The 15253-nt window shown below is 39.6% G+C and overlaps 1 protein-coding gene across 3 annotated transcripts in view; it reads left to right on the top strand.

Moving 5' to 3' along the window:
- Positions 1 to 15253, top strand: part of NSMCE2 (NSE2 (MMS21) homolog, SMC5-SMC6 complex SUMO ligase) — a 232104-nt gene that overhangs the window by 29476 nt on the left and 187375 nt on the right. For 2 of the 3 annotated variants that reach the window (XM_061123215.1, XM_061123216.1), the window contains exon 3: positions 14549 to 14655. In XM_061123215.1, the coding sequence (XP_060979198.1) occupies positions 14549 to 14655 (107 nt within the window). Of the gene's footprint in view, positions 1 to 10319; positions 10403 to 14548; positions 14656 to 15253 lie in introns of those variants that run through there. The other variant, XM_061123217.1, reaches the window with a different exon arrangement.

Raw genomic sequence — 15253 nt, 5'->3', positions numbered from 1 at the left:
CATCCTTTGCATCCTTTGGATACTTTGCATCCTTGACTTTGGACTCCAGGATGTCTGGCTCTAGGTGAATGATCACACCATCGTGGTTATCTGGTTTATTAAGCTCTTTTTTGTATAGTTCTGTATATAAAATGAGCAAGGCAGAGGCTAACAAGAGTTTTGCCAAGAGATCGCACTGGTTATAGCAAACACCCTCTTACAATAACATAAGAGAAGACTGCACATGGACATCACCAGATGGTCAACACTGAAATCAGATTGATTATATTCTTTGCAGCCGAAGATGGAGAAGCTCTATACAGTTAGCAAAAACAAGACCGGGAGCTGACTATGGCTCAGATCATGAACCTCCTTATTGCCAAATTCATACTTAAATTGAAGAAAGTAGGGAAAACCACTAGACCATTCAGGTATGACTTAAATCAAATCACTTATGATTATACAGTGGAAGTAACAAATAGATTCAAGGGTTAGATCTGATAGAGTGCCTGAAGAGCTGTGGACGGAGGTTCATGACATTGTTTAAGAGGCCATCCCCAAGAAAAAGAAATGCAAAAAGGCAAAATGGTTGCCTGAGGAGCCCTTACAAATAGCTGAGAAAAGAAGAGAAGCTAAAGGTGAAGGAGAGAAGGAAAGATACTCATCTGAATGCAGAGTTCCAAAGAATAGCAGGGGGAGATAAGAAAGCCTTCCTCAGTGATCAATGCAAAGAAATAGAGGAAAACAATAGAATGGGAAAGACTAGAGATCTCAAGGGAACATTTCATGCAAAGATGAGCACAATAAAGGACAGAAATGGTATGAATCTAACAGAATCAGAAGATATTAAGAAAAGGTGGCAAGAATACACAGAAGAACTATACAATTTCTACAAAAGGTCTGCTGAAAATTTTTGTTTGTTTGTTTTGATTGGTTTGTGTGCCCTGCAGCCCGGAAACTCCCTCATGATAGTTAGATGGGCTGTTATAGGACCATATGTGTTTCCAGTCACTGTCCTTCATTCCTTCCTCCTTGCCCATGTCTGTTGTCTTGCAAACAGCTTTTCATTTATTTTCACTTTGAATTTTTGGAGTGTCTTAGGCAGAATAATAAATATTCTCATGATTCTATCTTGGCCAAAAGTGGAAGTACTGTGGTAGTCTTTTGATAAACAAGAGTAACATCTCTTGAGAAGGAGAATTGGTAACAACACAGGAGGAGGATTAGAGCAGGAAAGATTTTGGAAAGGGACGTCATTAAGGAAGCAAACTGCTAATATGAGAAAGAAACAAGAAAGATTGAAATTAAGGCAGCTGTAACTGGGAAGGAGATAATAGTTGAGTTAAGCAGGCAGAACTGATAGAACTCGGTAACTAGTTAAATGTGTCTGTTAGTCACTCAATCATGTGCAACTCTTTGTGACCCCACAGACTGGAGCCCAGCAGGCTCCTCTGTCCGTGGAATTCTCCAGGCAAGAATACAGGAGTGGGTTACTATTCCCTTTTCCAGGGGATCTTCCTGACCCAGGGATCAACCTGGGGTCTCTTGCATTGCAGGCAGATTCTTTACCAGCTGAGCCTCCAGGGAAGCCCAATACAGAAGTTCAGTGTGGAGGATGCTAAAGGGAAAAGTCAAGATGACTTCAGGGGTTAGGTCTTATATAACGTTTATTTCTGTTGCGGTGCAGAGACTGGGTGCCTGTGTGTGTGATGTGATTGATTGGGCCCTCCCATTTTATAAATACTACTGCAGTGTTCCAGAACCAGTTAGTTACTTATTTAATATTAATAGTTCTTTATTTCTTACTTTGCAGTTCACTGTTGTTGTCATCCAGAAACCAATACATTAGTGGCTGATAATTCCTATTACAGAAGTAGTCTACTTCATCCAGCAGAGTTCTCTAAGACACTTCCAGTCAGTTTAAGTGTTTATAGATGATTCTTTCTTTGATAAAGAAGCTTTTAAAGAAGGCAAGACAGAGACAGTATTCGGAGTCACTACTGATGTAAATCAGGTAAAGTGAAGTGAAAAAAAGAAATCTTAGAAATGATGAGATAAGTAGTGAGAAAAATAGGAATCATGGTATAAAATCTCAGAGACATCTTTTCAGGATCTTGCACTATTCAGAGTTAAAGACATAAGGGAAAATGCTGATTAGCTGGTACAGTTATTAAAATGTGTATGGTAAGTTAATGATAGACTTATTTTTTGGAGCTGTCAGTGATTGAAGTTTAACAGATTGATTTGCCGTTGTTTTTATGAAATCCAATATATTTTATTTTCTGAAAGTAATTAGCATAGAATTTATCCTCCAACAGTTAGGATTATGGAATATAGTTGTTGCCTCCTTCTGTAATGGTGTCCCTTCTACTCATAAAGAAATTGTTTCTCAGAAGAAAATACTTATCATTTAGACCAACACTTGATAGGTAAATGAGAGAGAATATAGTCCCTGTCTCCATAGGACTTATGATCTAATAACTTCTTATCTCCTCAAACTTACATTTATAGTTTTTGTGGACTTAATTTTTGTTTAATTAAAGTGTTCCTTAATTAACTTTCTATTTTAAAGTAGGCTGACCCCATTTGTATTTTTTTTTCTTGGTCTAAATTTATTTGAAGTGAGTATGGCTATAGGCTGGTCTAAGGTAGTTGCTGTTCATTAACCTCATTTTGAGTAGCCATCTCATTTTATGGACTTACTAGATGTTTTTGTTCTTTATCGTTCTAGTTTTTTCTCCACTCCTCCCTCCCCTGTGGGTTTTGTTTTTTTTTGTTTTTTGTTTTTTTTTTGGACTAGAGTGACTGCCTTGGTATGGTAGGGATGGTTTCTAATCTAATGGGCATAGATCTTAGGAAGACATTAGACAAAGTCTTATGACATGGAAATGGGTTATGCCCAAAGGCTGATGATTATTGAGGTAGTTAGGAAAATGGACTCTATTACTTAATCAACCCTGATTTGAATCTTCTCTTTGTAGTTTGTTATTCATATGATGTTGGCTCAAAGTTCTTTACCTCTCTTGAGCTCGTTTTTTGTTTTTTTTTTTTTTTTTTTTAAGTTTTTTCTTCCATCAAAAGAGGAATGACAGTATCTTCTCCACAGTTATTGCAAGGGTTGAATGAAATGATGCATGTAAATTGCTTACCATTATGTCTGACATAGACAATGCTCAATAAATGTTAACTATTATTTCATTTAACTTCTTGAAAAAATACTAGGAAAGAGGGGTTGGATTTATGGATCATAGAAGATAGGGGAGGCTACCTGTTACTTAGATGACATTTTAAATTTCAGAAAAACCTCCATCTCCTGAATGAAATAGAATGCCAGGTTTCAGAAACATGAAATCTGACAATCTTACATTTTGAATATTAGATTGAAAAATTCAGCGGTACTAATAGAGGAAGGGAGAGGTCTACTTTAATAGCAGTTCCTGTTGAGGTTTGTTTTTTTTTTTTTTTTTTTTAACAAAGTCAACCCAGGATCACAGTGGCACCCAATAATAGTATTATCATAGTCTTAATTGGTTAACATGTCGTCGTAATTAATTTTTTTTTATTCTGGAGTCCATCTTTAAAAAGGAACATGGGTACGTGAAGGCAGGAAATTGAGGCTCAATTATTTATTCCGATGAAGCAAAGACTTGCAGAGTGGGAGAGACTGAGCAGCCGCCTTCAGTAGTCTTCCTGTCTTTGAAGGACTGTAATCTGGGAGAGTTGACTCTGTGTGGCCCCAGCAGGTGGCTCTTCTGCAGCTCTGGAGTTGAGGACCAGGGCTCAAGTTCTACATCTGACGCTGAGGCATGACTTCAGCGGCATCACTTAACCTCTCTGAGCCTCAATTTCCTCAACCATATAAAACAGAGAGTAAATTCCCTCCATAAGGAGGTTATGAGGTGTCAATGAGTTAATGTGTGTGAAAGAGCAGTTCAGATTTATGGTTGTCATTGCCTCGAATTGTTCTAGAATCAGCGCTGAATCAGCTCTCTTTGGAATGATTCTAATAATTAGAGCCATTCGATGGAGAAACAAGCTTTCACCTAATGCCAAGGCCACATCGTCATATGAGGGCTTTTTAGAAACTTCTGTGTAGAATAGAAATTTGTAAGAATCCTTTGAGCAGATATAGGGTGTTTACCTTCTTTATTGCTCTCTCCAGGGCACCAAACGCCGCGCCAGGCACATGGTCTGTGTTTGGTAGGTGTTTGTTCACTGAGTGAATGGAAATTTCCCCCTAACACACACATTGTGTTCTTTGTTTAGCATCACTCTTTCCTTGTATTTAATATTCATGTTCTTTTCCCAGATGTTCTTGTTTACCTTTACATATTTTAAAATGGATATTTTGACAGTAAACTGAAGCAGCCACTCATAGTTCTTTGTGTTCAGGCACATTTACTGAAGACTAGGGCAGAGAGAAAATATTGACGTAATTGTCATTGTGAGGCATTGTGAGAGCTGTTTTTCTACAAGTTTGGCCATATAATAAGATTTCTTGTTTCTCTACCTCTGTAAGTATTTTCAGTGCTTCTGTAAGTATATATAGACACTTTTAAGAGAGGACTCCTTATCCATCCTCTCTTAAGAATCCACAACCTTATACATAAAATATTTCCATGGGATTACATTCCCAAGAACCTCATAACAATGGTTGCCTCTGAGGAGGGAATTTGGAGATTGGAGACACCACGTTACTGTAGTGGTTGAATTTTTCAACCATATGTTCAGTTAATTTCTTAACTGTATACTTTATTACTTTGAAAAAGTGAGATGACCCAGAGAGAGAGAGACAGAGAGAGAGAGAGAGAGAGAGAGAGAGAGGGAGAAGTCGCTCAGTCATGTCTGACTCTTTGCAACCCCGTGGACTGTAGCCTACCAGGCTCCTCTGTCCATTGGGTCTTTCAGGCAAGAATACTGGAGTGGGTTGCCATTTCCTTTTCCAGGGGATCTTCCTGTCCCAGGGATCGAACCCAGGTCTCCCTCATTGCAAGCAGACGCTTTACCGTCTGAGCTACCAGGGAAGCCAGAAGATAACCCAACGATGCATAATTCAGTAGATACTAGGCCATTTGAATAAACTTTTCAGAGAATTTCTGCTTGTATCTGTTTGCTGAGTTTTTCATGGGACAGTTTGTCTTTTTCTTGCCACATTGTATTTAAAAAAAAAATTTTTTTTTCCCCCCAAATAGATACTGGTTTAAGTGAAATAGAAGATTTTACTTGGGGAATATTGCAAAGTGCACAAAAGTTAACTGTAAAGTAACCTCCGTTTACTTAGAGTCCACTGTGTTTAAGATGTCCTGTGGGGTGCTTTACCTACGTTTTCATTTAATTTTTTCAGTGTTCACATGAGGTTTAAGCCCCACTTCCTTTTGTCTTTGCTGCCATAAATTCACGCGAGAGCTTTGATGTTGAACCAGAAGTCAAAGCCAGGCTTTGTTCTTTAAGCCTCCTGAGCCTTCTTCAGCCCCCACACTATTATCTAAAACTTGGGCACAGCCAAGGACTTGAAAACCAGCAAGAAATGGTAGCCACTGAAACTATGTTGGCTGGGATGCTGCTGTGAATATTACATACTGCCTTGAATTAACTGTTTCTTTCCGGTCTGCTGGGGATTAGACAGGAACAAACGGACAGGAAGGGCATAGGGAAAGGATCTCAATCGTGTAAAAGGCAGATTTGACCTTAAAGATCAAGGGCCTTACAATAGCTAGCCAAGAGAGGTCTATGGATATGTTTTAAAATGAAAAATGCCTGTAGCCTGGGATTCATAGTGCTTCTGTTGACTGGTAAAGACTAAGATTATATCCAGAGATTGAGTTCTAAATTTTATTCTTCATGGAATTTACTTCAAGCAATATTTTGAATTATACCTTTATCATGGTGGTTTATAGATACTAACTACACATCCTAAGGAATATTTATCTATATAATGAAAGGTGGTCGCCATTGCTTTGGAGAATTCTTTTTTTTTTTTGGAGAATTCTTTAAGTCAGCCTCTCTTTCACTTTCTCTCACTCTTAAAAGAAGGTAATGTTTAGGAGAATTTCTTAGACCGGAGAACCGATTTTTCATTATTCCATGACTTTTGCATGAAGTGTGTTTTACTTATTTGTGCATAATAGTTCAGACACTTTTGCGCATGCCTTCCATGCTCTTAGTCAGACCTGAGGGCAGATCCTAACTCTACCGTTTACTAACTGTGTGACTTGGGACAAATGATTTAGCCTGAGTGCGCATCAGTTTCCTTGTCTTGAAATGGTATTTACCAAGATCTCATTTACTCTGTTGTGACAGAGGATGAGGAGTGTATTCAAAGTGCCTGGCACATGGTCAGTGAAGAGTTAATCTATGTCTCCTCTGTTCATTCTCAGGGATTTTGTGTGACCACTTAAACTCTATAGAGGTGGAGAGGACCGAGGGCATTTGTTTAGCCTCTACACAAACCGGTGAACATCTGGTGCACACTAACGCTTCCAGACACAAGTCACATTTACCCCGTTACCTGTTAAACCTTTCCTCCCTGACATGGGCAGTGTTAGCCACTCCTGCTTGCTTCAGAGTGTATCCACCTCTGCCTGGCTTGTAGTAAGTGCTTAATAAGCATTTGCTTATTAAGCATTTGCTAGGTGAGTGAGTTTTCTGGACAGTAGTGTGTGAGTGGGTGGGTGTGTGGGGATGGGGGATTGTTGATAAAGCTTCTCTAGCACATTGTAGTCTTGTGGGTTTGTATTAGTGCTTTGGTCTCATGATATCCAAAACAGCTGAGAGAGTGGAAGGGATGACTTCACTGGGTACTTTTCAGTTCTCAAGGCAAAGTGCTTTCAGCATTTAGACTAACTACATTTGCAGTGTGGTTACCCATTCTGTAACTATTATAGTGATAGATAGTATTCTGTGAGTGCATACTGTGGGCCAGGCCCTGTGCTGATCAGTTTAGCTACATTTTCCCACATAGTCCTCATATTAGCTTTATGAGTTAGGTTCTGTTATTGTACCCATTAGACAGAAGAGGAAACTGAGACTCAGTATGTGCCAAAGACTGCACAGCTAGCAAGTAACATAACCTGGATTTGAATGTAAACTGACTCCAGAATTGTCTCTCTGAGTTACTCTATTATACAACTTCCCTCGTCTGTATTACTATGATAAGAAAATTGTATAGGTGGGTAAAGATGATTGTAAAGGTCAATATTTCACAAAGATTTCCCCGATATTCCCTAAGCTTGTGAAAGAAGCAGTTGCTTACCAGTTGGTGTCATAAACTGTTACAGTCTTCACTATAATTTCTGGTGGGAGGCAGTTATGTAATGTGGATTCCGTTTTAATTTTACCACAGGAATATCTGTGAGGAGGAATAATGGTGACTAAAGTACAGTGCAGTGAGAAGTAACCAAGTTTCTATTAAATATTGCTCAAGCAGTGAGTAAGTCATTAAATTCGACTTTTGATGAATATATAATGATTGCTTAATACTAGGCTGCCAGGAACAACACACACACACCCCCACTCCTAGAGGTAGGTGTGTGTGTCATATATTAATATGTTGCTGGAGGTAGCTGGAGCTGTATTTTAAAAGAGGAAGGGGCTTTTTCTTCCCCCACAGAGGGAGGAAGAGGCAGTCTGGATTATACTGTCATTTATTTGAGTTTATCCAAAAAGAAGAAATTTCTTGCTTACAAAATAATGGAAGAATCAAGTTTTAATTTGAAGAGATTAGGAAATATTTATTCCCTATTTCCTGTTTCAGAAAGTAAGATCTCACTACTATATGTACCACCTGTTCTAGGAAATTTAAAACATAAATCAGGCCATTCTCTGCCTCCTTTCCTTCCTTCCTCCTTGCCAGATGGACACATGTACTGTATGGCACTAAACGTTTATCATATCCTTCTGAGTGTGTGGTTCATGTTGATCTGGAGTCAGCAACCCCCGCAAAACACTGAATGGCTGCTTTGTCTTGGTATTTTACTAATAAAATGCATGGTGTTGAATTTTATCAACTCTGTATAATTGGTCTTGTTCCTGTTCAGACATGTCTATACATGACTTGGTAGAATTAAAAAAATACCTGATTCTGCAGTATTTGTTTGTTTAGGACAAAATTTCAGGAAACAACTTGAGCATGGGCAAAAGTGCTGTTGAATCACGGGCAGAACACTGGAAGGGCTAAGTAGGTGAAATTTGTCTTGAGGGTGTGCCTCCCAAACACCCCGCCCCCGCACACACACACACACACATGTCTTTGTAAAGGTAAAGGGGTCTTTTGGACCAAGAAGGCGTGAAGCATTTGGTTCTGTTCTGGAGACTAGGGAGGATTCTGGAACAGGACCCTGGGGCTGGAATCATAGAAGAGATATCTGATGGTATGGGAAGGTGGCCTAGAGATGAGCTGGGATGGATGTGCTAGGGGACGGAGGAGGGCAGGAGTCTGCTTTTTCATGTCTGCATCACTGAAGGCAGTTCTACTGAAGACTTGAAGGACAGCGAGGGAACTTATTTGACTCTGGGTGCTGTGTGCTGTCAGACCTTTTTCAGCTCTGCTTCCCAAACCTTGGGGCTAGGCCCCTGGGAAGAGAAGTTACTTTTCTCCAAGGTGTTTCTTAGGCTGCTACTGAGGACGGCTGTGGCTTGGGAGGGCCCTTGTTTAGAGTAATTGGTCACGAAGCTTCATCTCTTAGCGGCATCACTCCACCTTCCATTCTTGCTGAACTGGTCACTGGTGTGGAAGGAAATCTTGACTAGTCTGTTGACCATGCCCAGCTGGCCTTGGGGAAGCCAAGACAGAGAATCTTCTCTATCCCTATTTTTTCACCAGTGGCCAAGAAAGTGGTATTATATGGAGTGAATAAGGTGGGAATAGACCCCAGACAATCTTGGAACTCACCCGGGATAAACTCTCATGACTATATTGTGCCGCATCAAGAATTACCATATTGTTAAAGGCTTGCAACCTACATTGTTTAGCCACAGAGGACCTGGAATTTTCTCACCTGAGTGTGCTGACATCTGTAAAAATAGCCAGTTGGTCTCCTTCCTTCCTGTTCTCCCTGAGACCTCTCTCTTCTCCCTCATTTTGCCCCAGTCTTTTACTTTTGAGACAACCCTCATTGATTGCTAGTTTTCATACAGTTATTTTGCTTTCATACTTGGTTCCTGTCTCGGCCATCATCATCTTCTCATTGAAATCTCATAAATTTTAAGTTGAATTTGATTGCAATACTACATCACCCATTTCTGCTTAGTGTATTTTATGTAACATGTAACTTCAGTGCCTTATCCGACACGTCAAGGGAGAATAGTATGGTTATGATATTGCTGTTAGTGCATTCCGACACTGGGTAACAGGTGACGTGTCTAATGATTAGCGCAGCCGCCGAGATTGCATAATTACAGGTTTGTGTGACTTTAGGGGAATCATATACAGGGCAACTGCCTCCATTCAGATAATCATTAGATAAATATCAGAGCACTTCAGCCTGAAAAGAAGCCCTCCTTCAACAATTGTCACTATTTTTCTAGGGTTTACCAATGAACAGGAAAAAACAAAATGAAACAGAAACTGTCTTTAAAGAATGGGCTTCATTCTGTGGTCCTTCCTGGTCTACATAACACTTGGTCAGTTCTTCGAGTTCTATTAGCAGTCCATAGTACTTATTAGCAGTCCTTAGTGTTTGGGATAGTGCTGAGCCGGATCACGGGGGTATGAACAAGGTGGATTTGCAGGAGGCCAGCCACTGTACTGGCGTACTGACAGGAACAGTTATAATTATCTGTGCCCTCTGGACTTAATTTGCAGGGGCAGGGGTAGGGGGACATATTTCAGCTAGTTTTTGAAGTAATTTCTTGGAGCAGTTTCTTAATTTGTGTGCCAGACGTGTTACACGGGGCTCACCAAGTCTCCAGGAAGCCTTCCCAGCTATTTATTGGCTTGTAAATGAATGTTCAAGTGTATTGCTTAGGTTCACTTGATTAACACAAGCAAGAGTTGATTTTAATACACTAATGCTCTTTCAGTGGCACATCTAAGAAATGCTAGACTCCCAGACCCCCGCTTGGCTAGGGAAGATGGTGGCAAGAGTATTGGAGGGGGTTGCGATTTCCTTCTCCAGGGGATCTTTCCGACCAGGGATCGAACTCAGGTCTCCCACATTGCAGGCAGACGCTTTACTATCTGAGCCAGCAGGGAATCCCCATCAGAGGCTTGGAGTAGAAATGGTTTTGACCCTGGGCTCCACTCAGCAGCATGTCTGCGTGTGAAGCCTTCCCAGGCCCTTCCCTCCCCTGAAACAGTTCTCTGCTGCTGCCCTGGCGTGGCTTCCGCTTCCTGCTCTGTTGCTGCTGGTGCTCTTGGCCTGGTTCCCGTGGACTTAGCAGCTGCTAGAAGAGCTGACTTAGTTACTCTCTGAGCATTCAGTCGGTGAGTTGGTTGCTTTTATAAAGCCCTTCCAATTAGCCTTGCTGATGGGAAAGATCACTCTCTTTACCAGTGTTAAAACTTCGTAAGGGGAAGATCATTTTCCCTTTGTTACCGATTTCCCCTTCCGAGGAGTTTGGGAACACTTTTCCTCGACCAGGCTCAGTCACATTTGAGTGACCTTGGCCAGTGTCCTACTTGGAACAGGCCACCCGGAGCTGCGATGAAGCTAGCTGGGGGCCATGACTTTCTCCCCAGTTCCCTCACCCCCAGGATTTGTTCCCTAGATATTCATGGAGAGGTTAGAGGCACTTGGTTCTTCTCATGTTGAAGCACCTCTTAGCTCAGGGAGGCTAGTATACATACTTTGCAGCTGGAAGGTCTGCGTGCTGAGGCCTGACTGCCTTTCACTGCCAGGTGTCCTTGAATGAGTTATTACTTCAACTGCATGGTGCTTCACTTTTCTCATATAAAGTGGAGGTAAAACTACCTTTCTCTTAATGTTGCTGTGAGGTTTAATATAAACACAGTGTGCTGAGTGCATCTTGGCTCATAATATAAGTGCTTACTAATTATTAGCTACAGCTATTATTATTACATATATTTTTATCATTGCAGTTACTTTCCAGGCTTGTGGTACAGTAATATTTTCCTCTCTGAGCTATGTCATTCAGTGAATTTTAACATCATTTTTGTAATGCCCCTGCTCCCCACCCTGCTTTGGGGCCAGTCTTTTTCCTATGGAAAAATCGCAATGAAAATAGAATAGGCAAATACATTTATATTACATATTTTCTTTACATTTGAATTCACTTGACTATCAGGGCAGGACAATTTTTAGTTTGGTGAAAATTTAATTTTCAAATTTATTATATGATGGTTGTATAAGAATATTGTTATATTTCTTTGTTGGATCCCAAGAACACTAAGGCATTGTTTGTACCCTCAAATGGATTAAAATCTATTTGGAAAAATGAGACAAATTCATGTAGGAAAACAAGATTGCTTATGGTTCAAAGTGCCAAAGTATCAAGTACAGTTGTTAAGATAAATTAAATGAGATCCTTCTAGGCTGGTAGAGTTTAAAAGTAGGCAAGGCTTGATCTCAGCCCTTGAAGGGTGGGTTAGATTTGGTTGGTGTGGGTTTTTAGGAAGGGCTGTCCCCATAAGAGTGGGAGAATTTGGATAGCGGGATTATGGACCGTGGAATAAAGAATCAAGGGGCCTCTAGCTACTTGGTCCCTCTGCCCTTCTCCATTCCCCAGCGACGTTTTAGTCAACAGCCCACTCCATCGTGTGTTTATCCCTCTTTTCCTCCTGAGTTCTTCGGGGCTTTATTTAGCCTTTTTCATACAACACTATGCTCTTTCCCCACCTCAGTTCTTTAGTAGAACAAGACACATTCCGTATACCTTTCTTTGCCTGGTATTTCTGAAGCATGAACACAAATAAAAAAGCGGTTATTATTGTAATAATAAGGGAAATGCGGGGTTAACAGCTGCTTGATATGGATGTTTCTCATGGCCTCCCTTCCAGATGCCGTTGTGGGAGTCTCTTCTAGTTCTTATCTGCTGTCTCTGGTCTCTCCAAGCCCTTTTCTCCAGCAGGTCAAAACACTGACTTAAGGCTGAAGTTATCTGACTGAGCATCACTTCCAGGTGTGGCATGGTTCTCAGTTCTTTTCAGGAGTAGCTTCCTGCTCTTTTCTGGTGTTTTCTCTTTGTTGCCTCGGGCTGCACTATTTATCACTTAGGTTTGTTAGCTTGTCCCAACATTCTTGAGCCTTAGTGGAGGCTGCGTGTGCCCAGTTGGCCTCCTTAGATGCTTCCCCTAGGCTTCATGCCATCAAATCCTGGCCCAGCCATCATCGCTTAGGTTCTCCTTTGCAGGGACGGTCTCCTTGGCCTTGTATTTTAAATTGTTATCTAATTCAAGTCTTACTATTATCCATGGGCCCTTGATAATAAGAGCATCATCCTGCTTACTTTGCAAACTTGAATGTCAAAAGCACATTTCTAAGTGCTTTCAAAAATTAACTCAATTCCAGAGGAAGGTTTCCAACGTTATATCAATTCCTGCTACTTTAAGCCCCTGACAGATTTTTATTTCTTATATTTGCCCCTGATACATCCTTTAGAGAGTTTCTATTTAGGTTGAAGTTTCCATTAATTATTGAATTTTTTAGAAAGCAGTTTATGCTCTTAGTCTTTGCTCAGGTTACCAGGTTTACCCATTGTTTTCAGTGGTCCCAAAATAAGAATCCATTACACATAAAATACACTGATTTCTTTAAGAAAACAAACAAAAAAAAACCTGCACCATTATTTCCTTTAATTAGATAAAGCTTGTGTGAAACCAGGGGCCTACTTCTCGCTTTTTAAAAAGATTTTCTTTTTTCATAGTTTTCATTATTTTAAATGAGAAAAAACTAAAAAAAAAATTAACTAAAAAAACCCTAAATTATAGGTCAATTCCAAACTCCTAACCAATTTGCTGAAATGAATATACAGTAAAATACTTACGTTAAGTCACAACCCATCATCATTAGGATATAGATTGTTTAAAATTCTCTTTCTGATCATCAAGCAATTAATATGATTTTTAACAAACAGTTGCCATATTATGGCAATAGAGACACGCTGGTACCAGCAACGGCTAAGCAGCATGTCTCTTTCATTGATGTTTGGACATTTTTGAATAGTCTTACGAATTTTATTTGGTATATGACTTGAGACCTTTCTCTTATACCATTTTGTTTAAAATTTGTATTTAATTTTGTGAATGTGAATACAATTTTTTTCTTATATAAACCCTGCTCCTTCCCAATCCTCAAAAAGGAAAACAAAAACTTACATAGAGGTATACATATATTCTGTGAAGTCTGGGTGTTACAAGCCAAGAGATACTCTACTAAAAGCATGTTAACCCAGGAGATATTTTAAGGAATGTGTTTATTATTGACTGTTGTAAAACTGAAGCATAATTTAGAAGTCTAGGAAATAATTTCTTAAAAGCCAAATGTAAGTGGGTTTTACATTATTTTATAACTTTGAGCTGGACAGTTGTTCTTCAGGGGAGACAAGGAATACTGACATTGGCCTGAGTTAGGGTATTTGAATGAAGAGTCTTTGAGTGTGTGCATCCCCAAATGTGATTTAAGGACACCAGTTTTATTTGCATTTCTTTCAGGTTTTTAAATGCTAACATTTTTTATTATCCTGTGTTCTCTATCTTTTCCTGATCTGTTAAATTATGTGTCTAGAGCTTGGGGAAAATTTTTCTTTTAAGCACTTTTAATATTATCTCACTTTTCTAGTCTACTAGTCACTTTTTGTAACCCTCTTGTCCCCTGAGGGTTTTTTAATTTTTAAATACAGTAAGCATGGTTGTTTCGTGCTCTGACCGATACCTGAAACATTTTGGGATCTATTTCTGCTGTGGCTTGTTGTTACAGTTTTTCAGAGACATGTTTGTTCTTTCTCTTTCTCTGCCCTCTGTTCTGCTCAGTGGCCGAGGCCAACCTCCCTACAGCCTGGAGGAGCAGGGTGGGCTTGTTACTCTAGTTCATCTTTATTCTGAGGAGTGGGACCTCCAAGTTACTAGGGGAATGTATGCAACTTTGGTGTCCTGTGTTCTACTTCTGACTTGGCCCTGGTTTTTCTACTATCTTGTGACTTTTGTTTTTAAGGAGATCTCTTTTTTTCCTGTTTTACCCAGTCATTTTAGTTGTCTTCAGTAGGAGGATTGGTCTGCATAACCCAGCCTACCATTACTAGAAGTGAAAAATCTTCCTTATTTGATCTTTAACGATACTGAGGTTCATGTGCAGATGTATAACTGGGCTGCTTTAATGGATGATGGAGCTGAGGCTGAGAAAAGTGTAGTGGTTGATTTCAGACCGTCCAGGTAGGTGGCATAGCCTGAGGCTCGTGTGTCTGAGTCTACATTTCCACCTTCGAGCCTTTTTCTGTTGGCCATCTTCTTCAAATTTTGGATGAACCAGGTGTATATTGAAGACATTTTAAAAGATGTAATACTCTTGCAAGATCATTTACATAGACCATTGACTAATAATTATGTTGGTACAGCTTTTCCCAGATACGGCATTTTAAGTGAAAAACAATAATTTATTTCCCTTTTATTTTTCAGCTGAAGTGAGTAGTGAATACAGCATGGATAAGGCAATGGTTGAATTTGCAATGATGGATCGGGAACTAAACCATTATTTAAAGGCTGTGCAATCTACAATAAACCATGTAAGTTTACACCACTCACCTGGTTATATTTGGTTACAAGTGACTGACTTAGAAACGCAAAATCAAAATTCTTCTCTAACCTTTAATATTTTCTTATCCTTTCTGTGGTAGCTATTAATCTCTTCTTAATCAGGAAGTTCATAGAATAGGAAACTTAACTATTTTCCTAAATAGGTCACCTAGATTTAATTAGGATATTACAGTTTAGGTTTCCTTGCATTTTTTTGGTCTCAGATTTTATTAGTCAGCCCCCTTTGAATGTGAGTAGTTTCTTATAAAAAACTAAAAACTGCATAGAACTTGTTTCTATTGTTACATTTGTTTAAGCATATGATTTAGACCAGGTTTGGTTACTCATTGTCCAGCTGTAACTAATATGTAGCTATTGCAAAATTCATAGAATCAGATAATAGGGAAGAGTTTTAGAGCAAGTTTAAAAATAAAGCAGCTTGGCATTTCGTTTTTTTCCAGAAGCCAAACTTAACTTTGTTGGCTCCGGCTATCACAGGAACAACACATAAAGCAGTTAAGGTGGGAACATAGCAACATCCTTTTCAGCAGTACTGTGTTGAGTAAGAAATGAGCAATATGATTGCAG

This window comes from Dama dama, chromosome 21 (genome assembly GCF_033118175.1).
Source record: "Dama dama isolate Ldn47 chromosome 21, ASM3311817v1, whole genome shotgun sequence".
Classification (NCBI taxonomy): Eukaryota; Metazoa; Chordata; class Mammalia; order Artiodactyla; family Cervidae; genus Dama; species Dama dama.
This window is presented reverse-complemented; position numbering and strand designations above follow the sequence as displayed.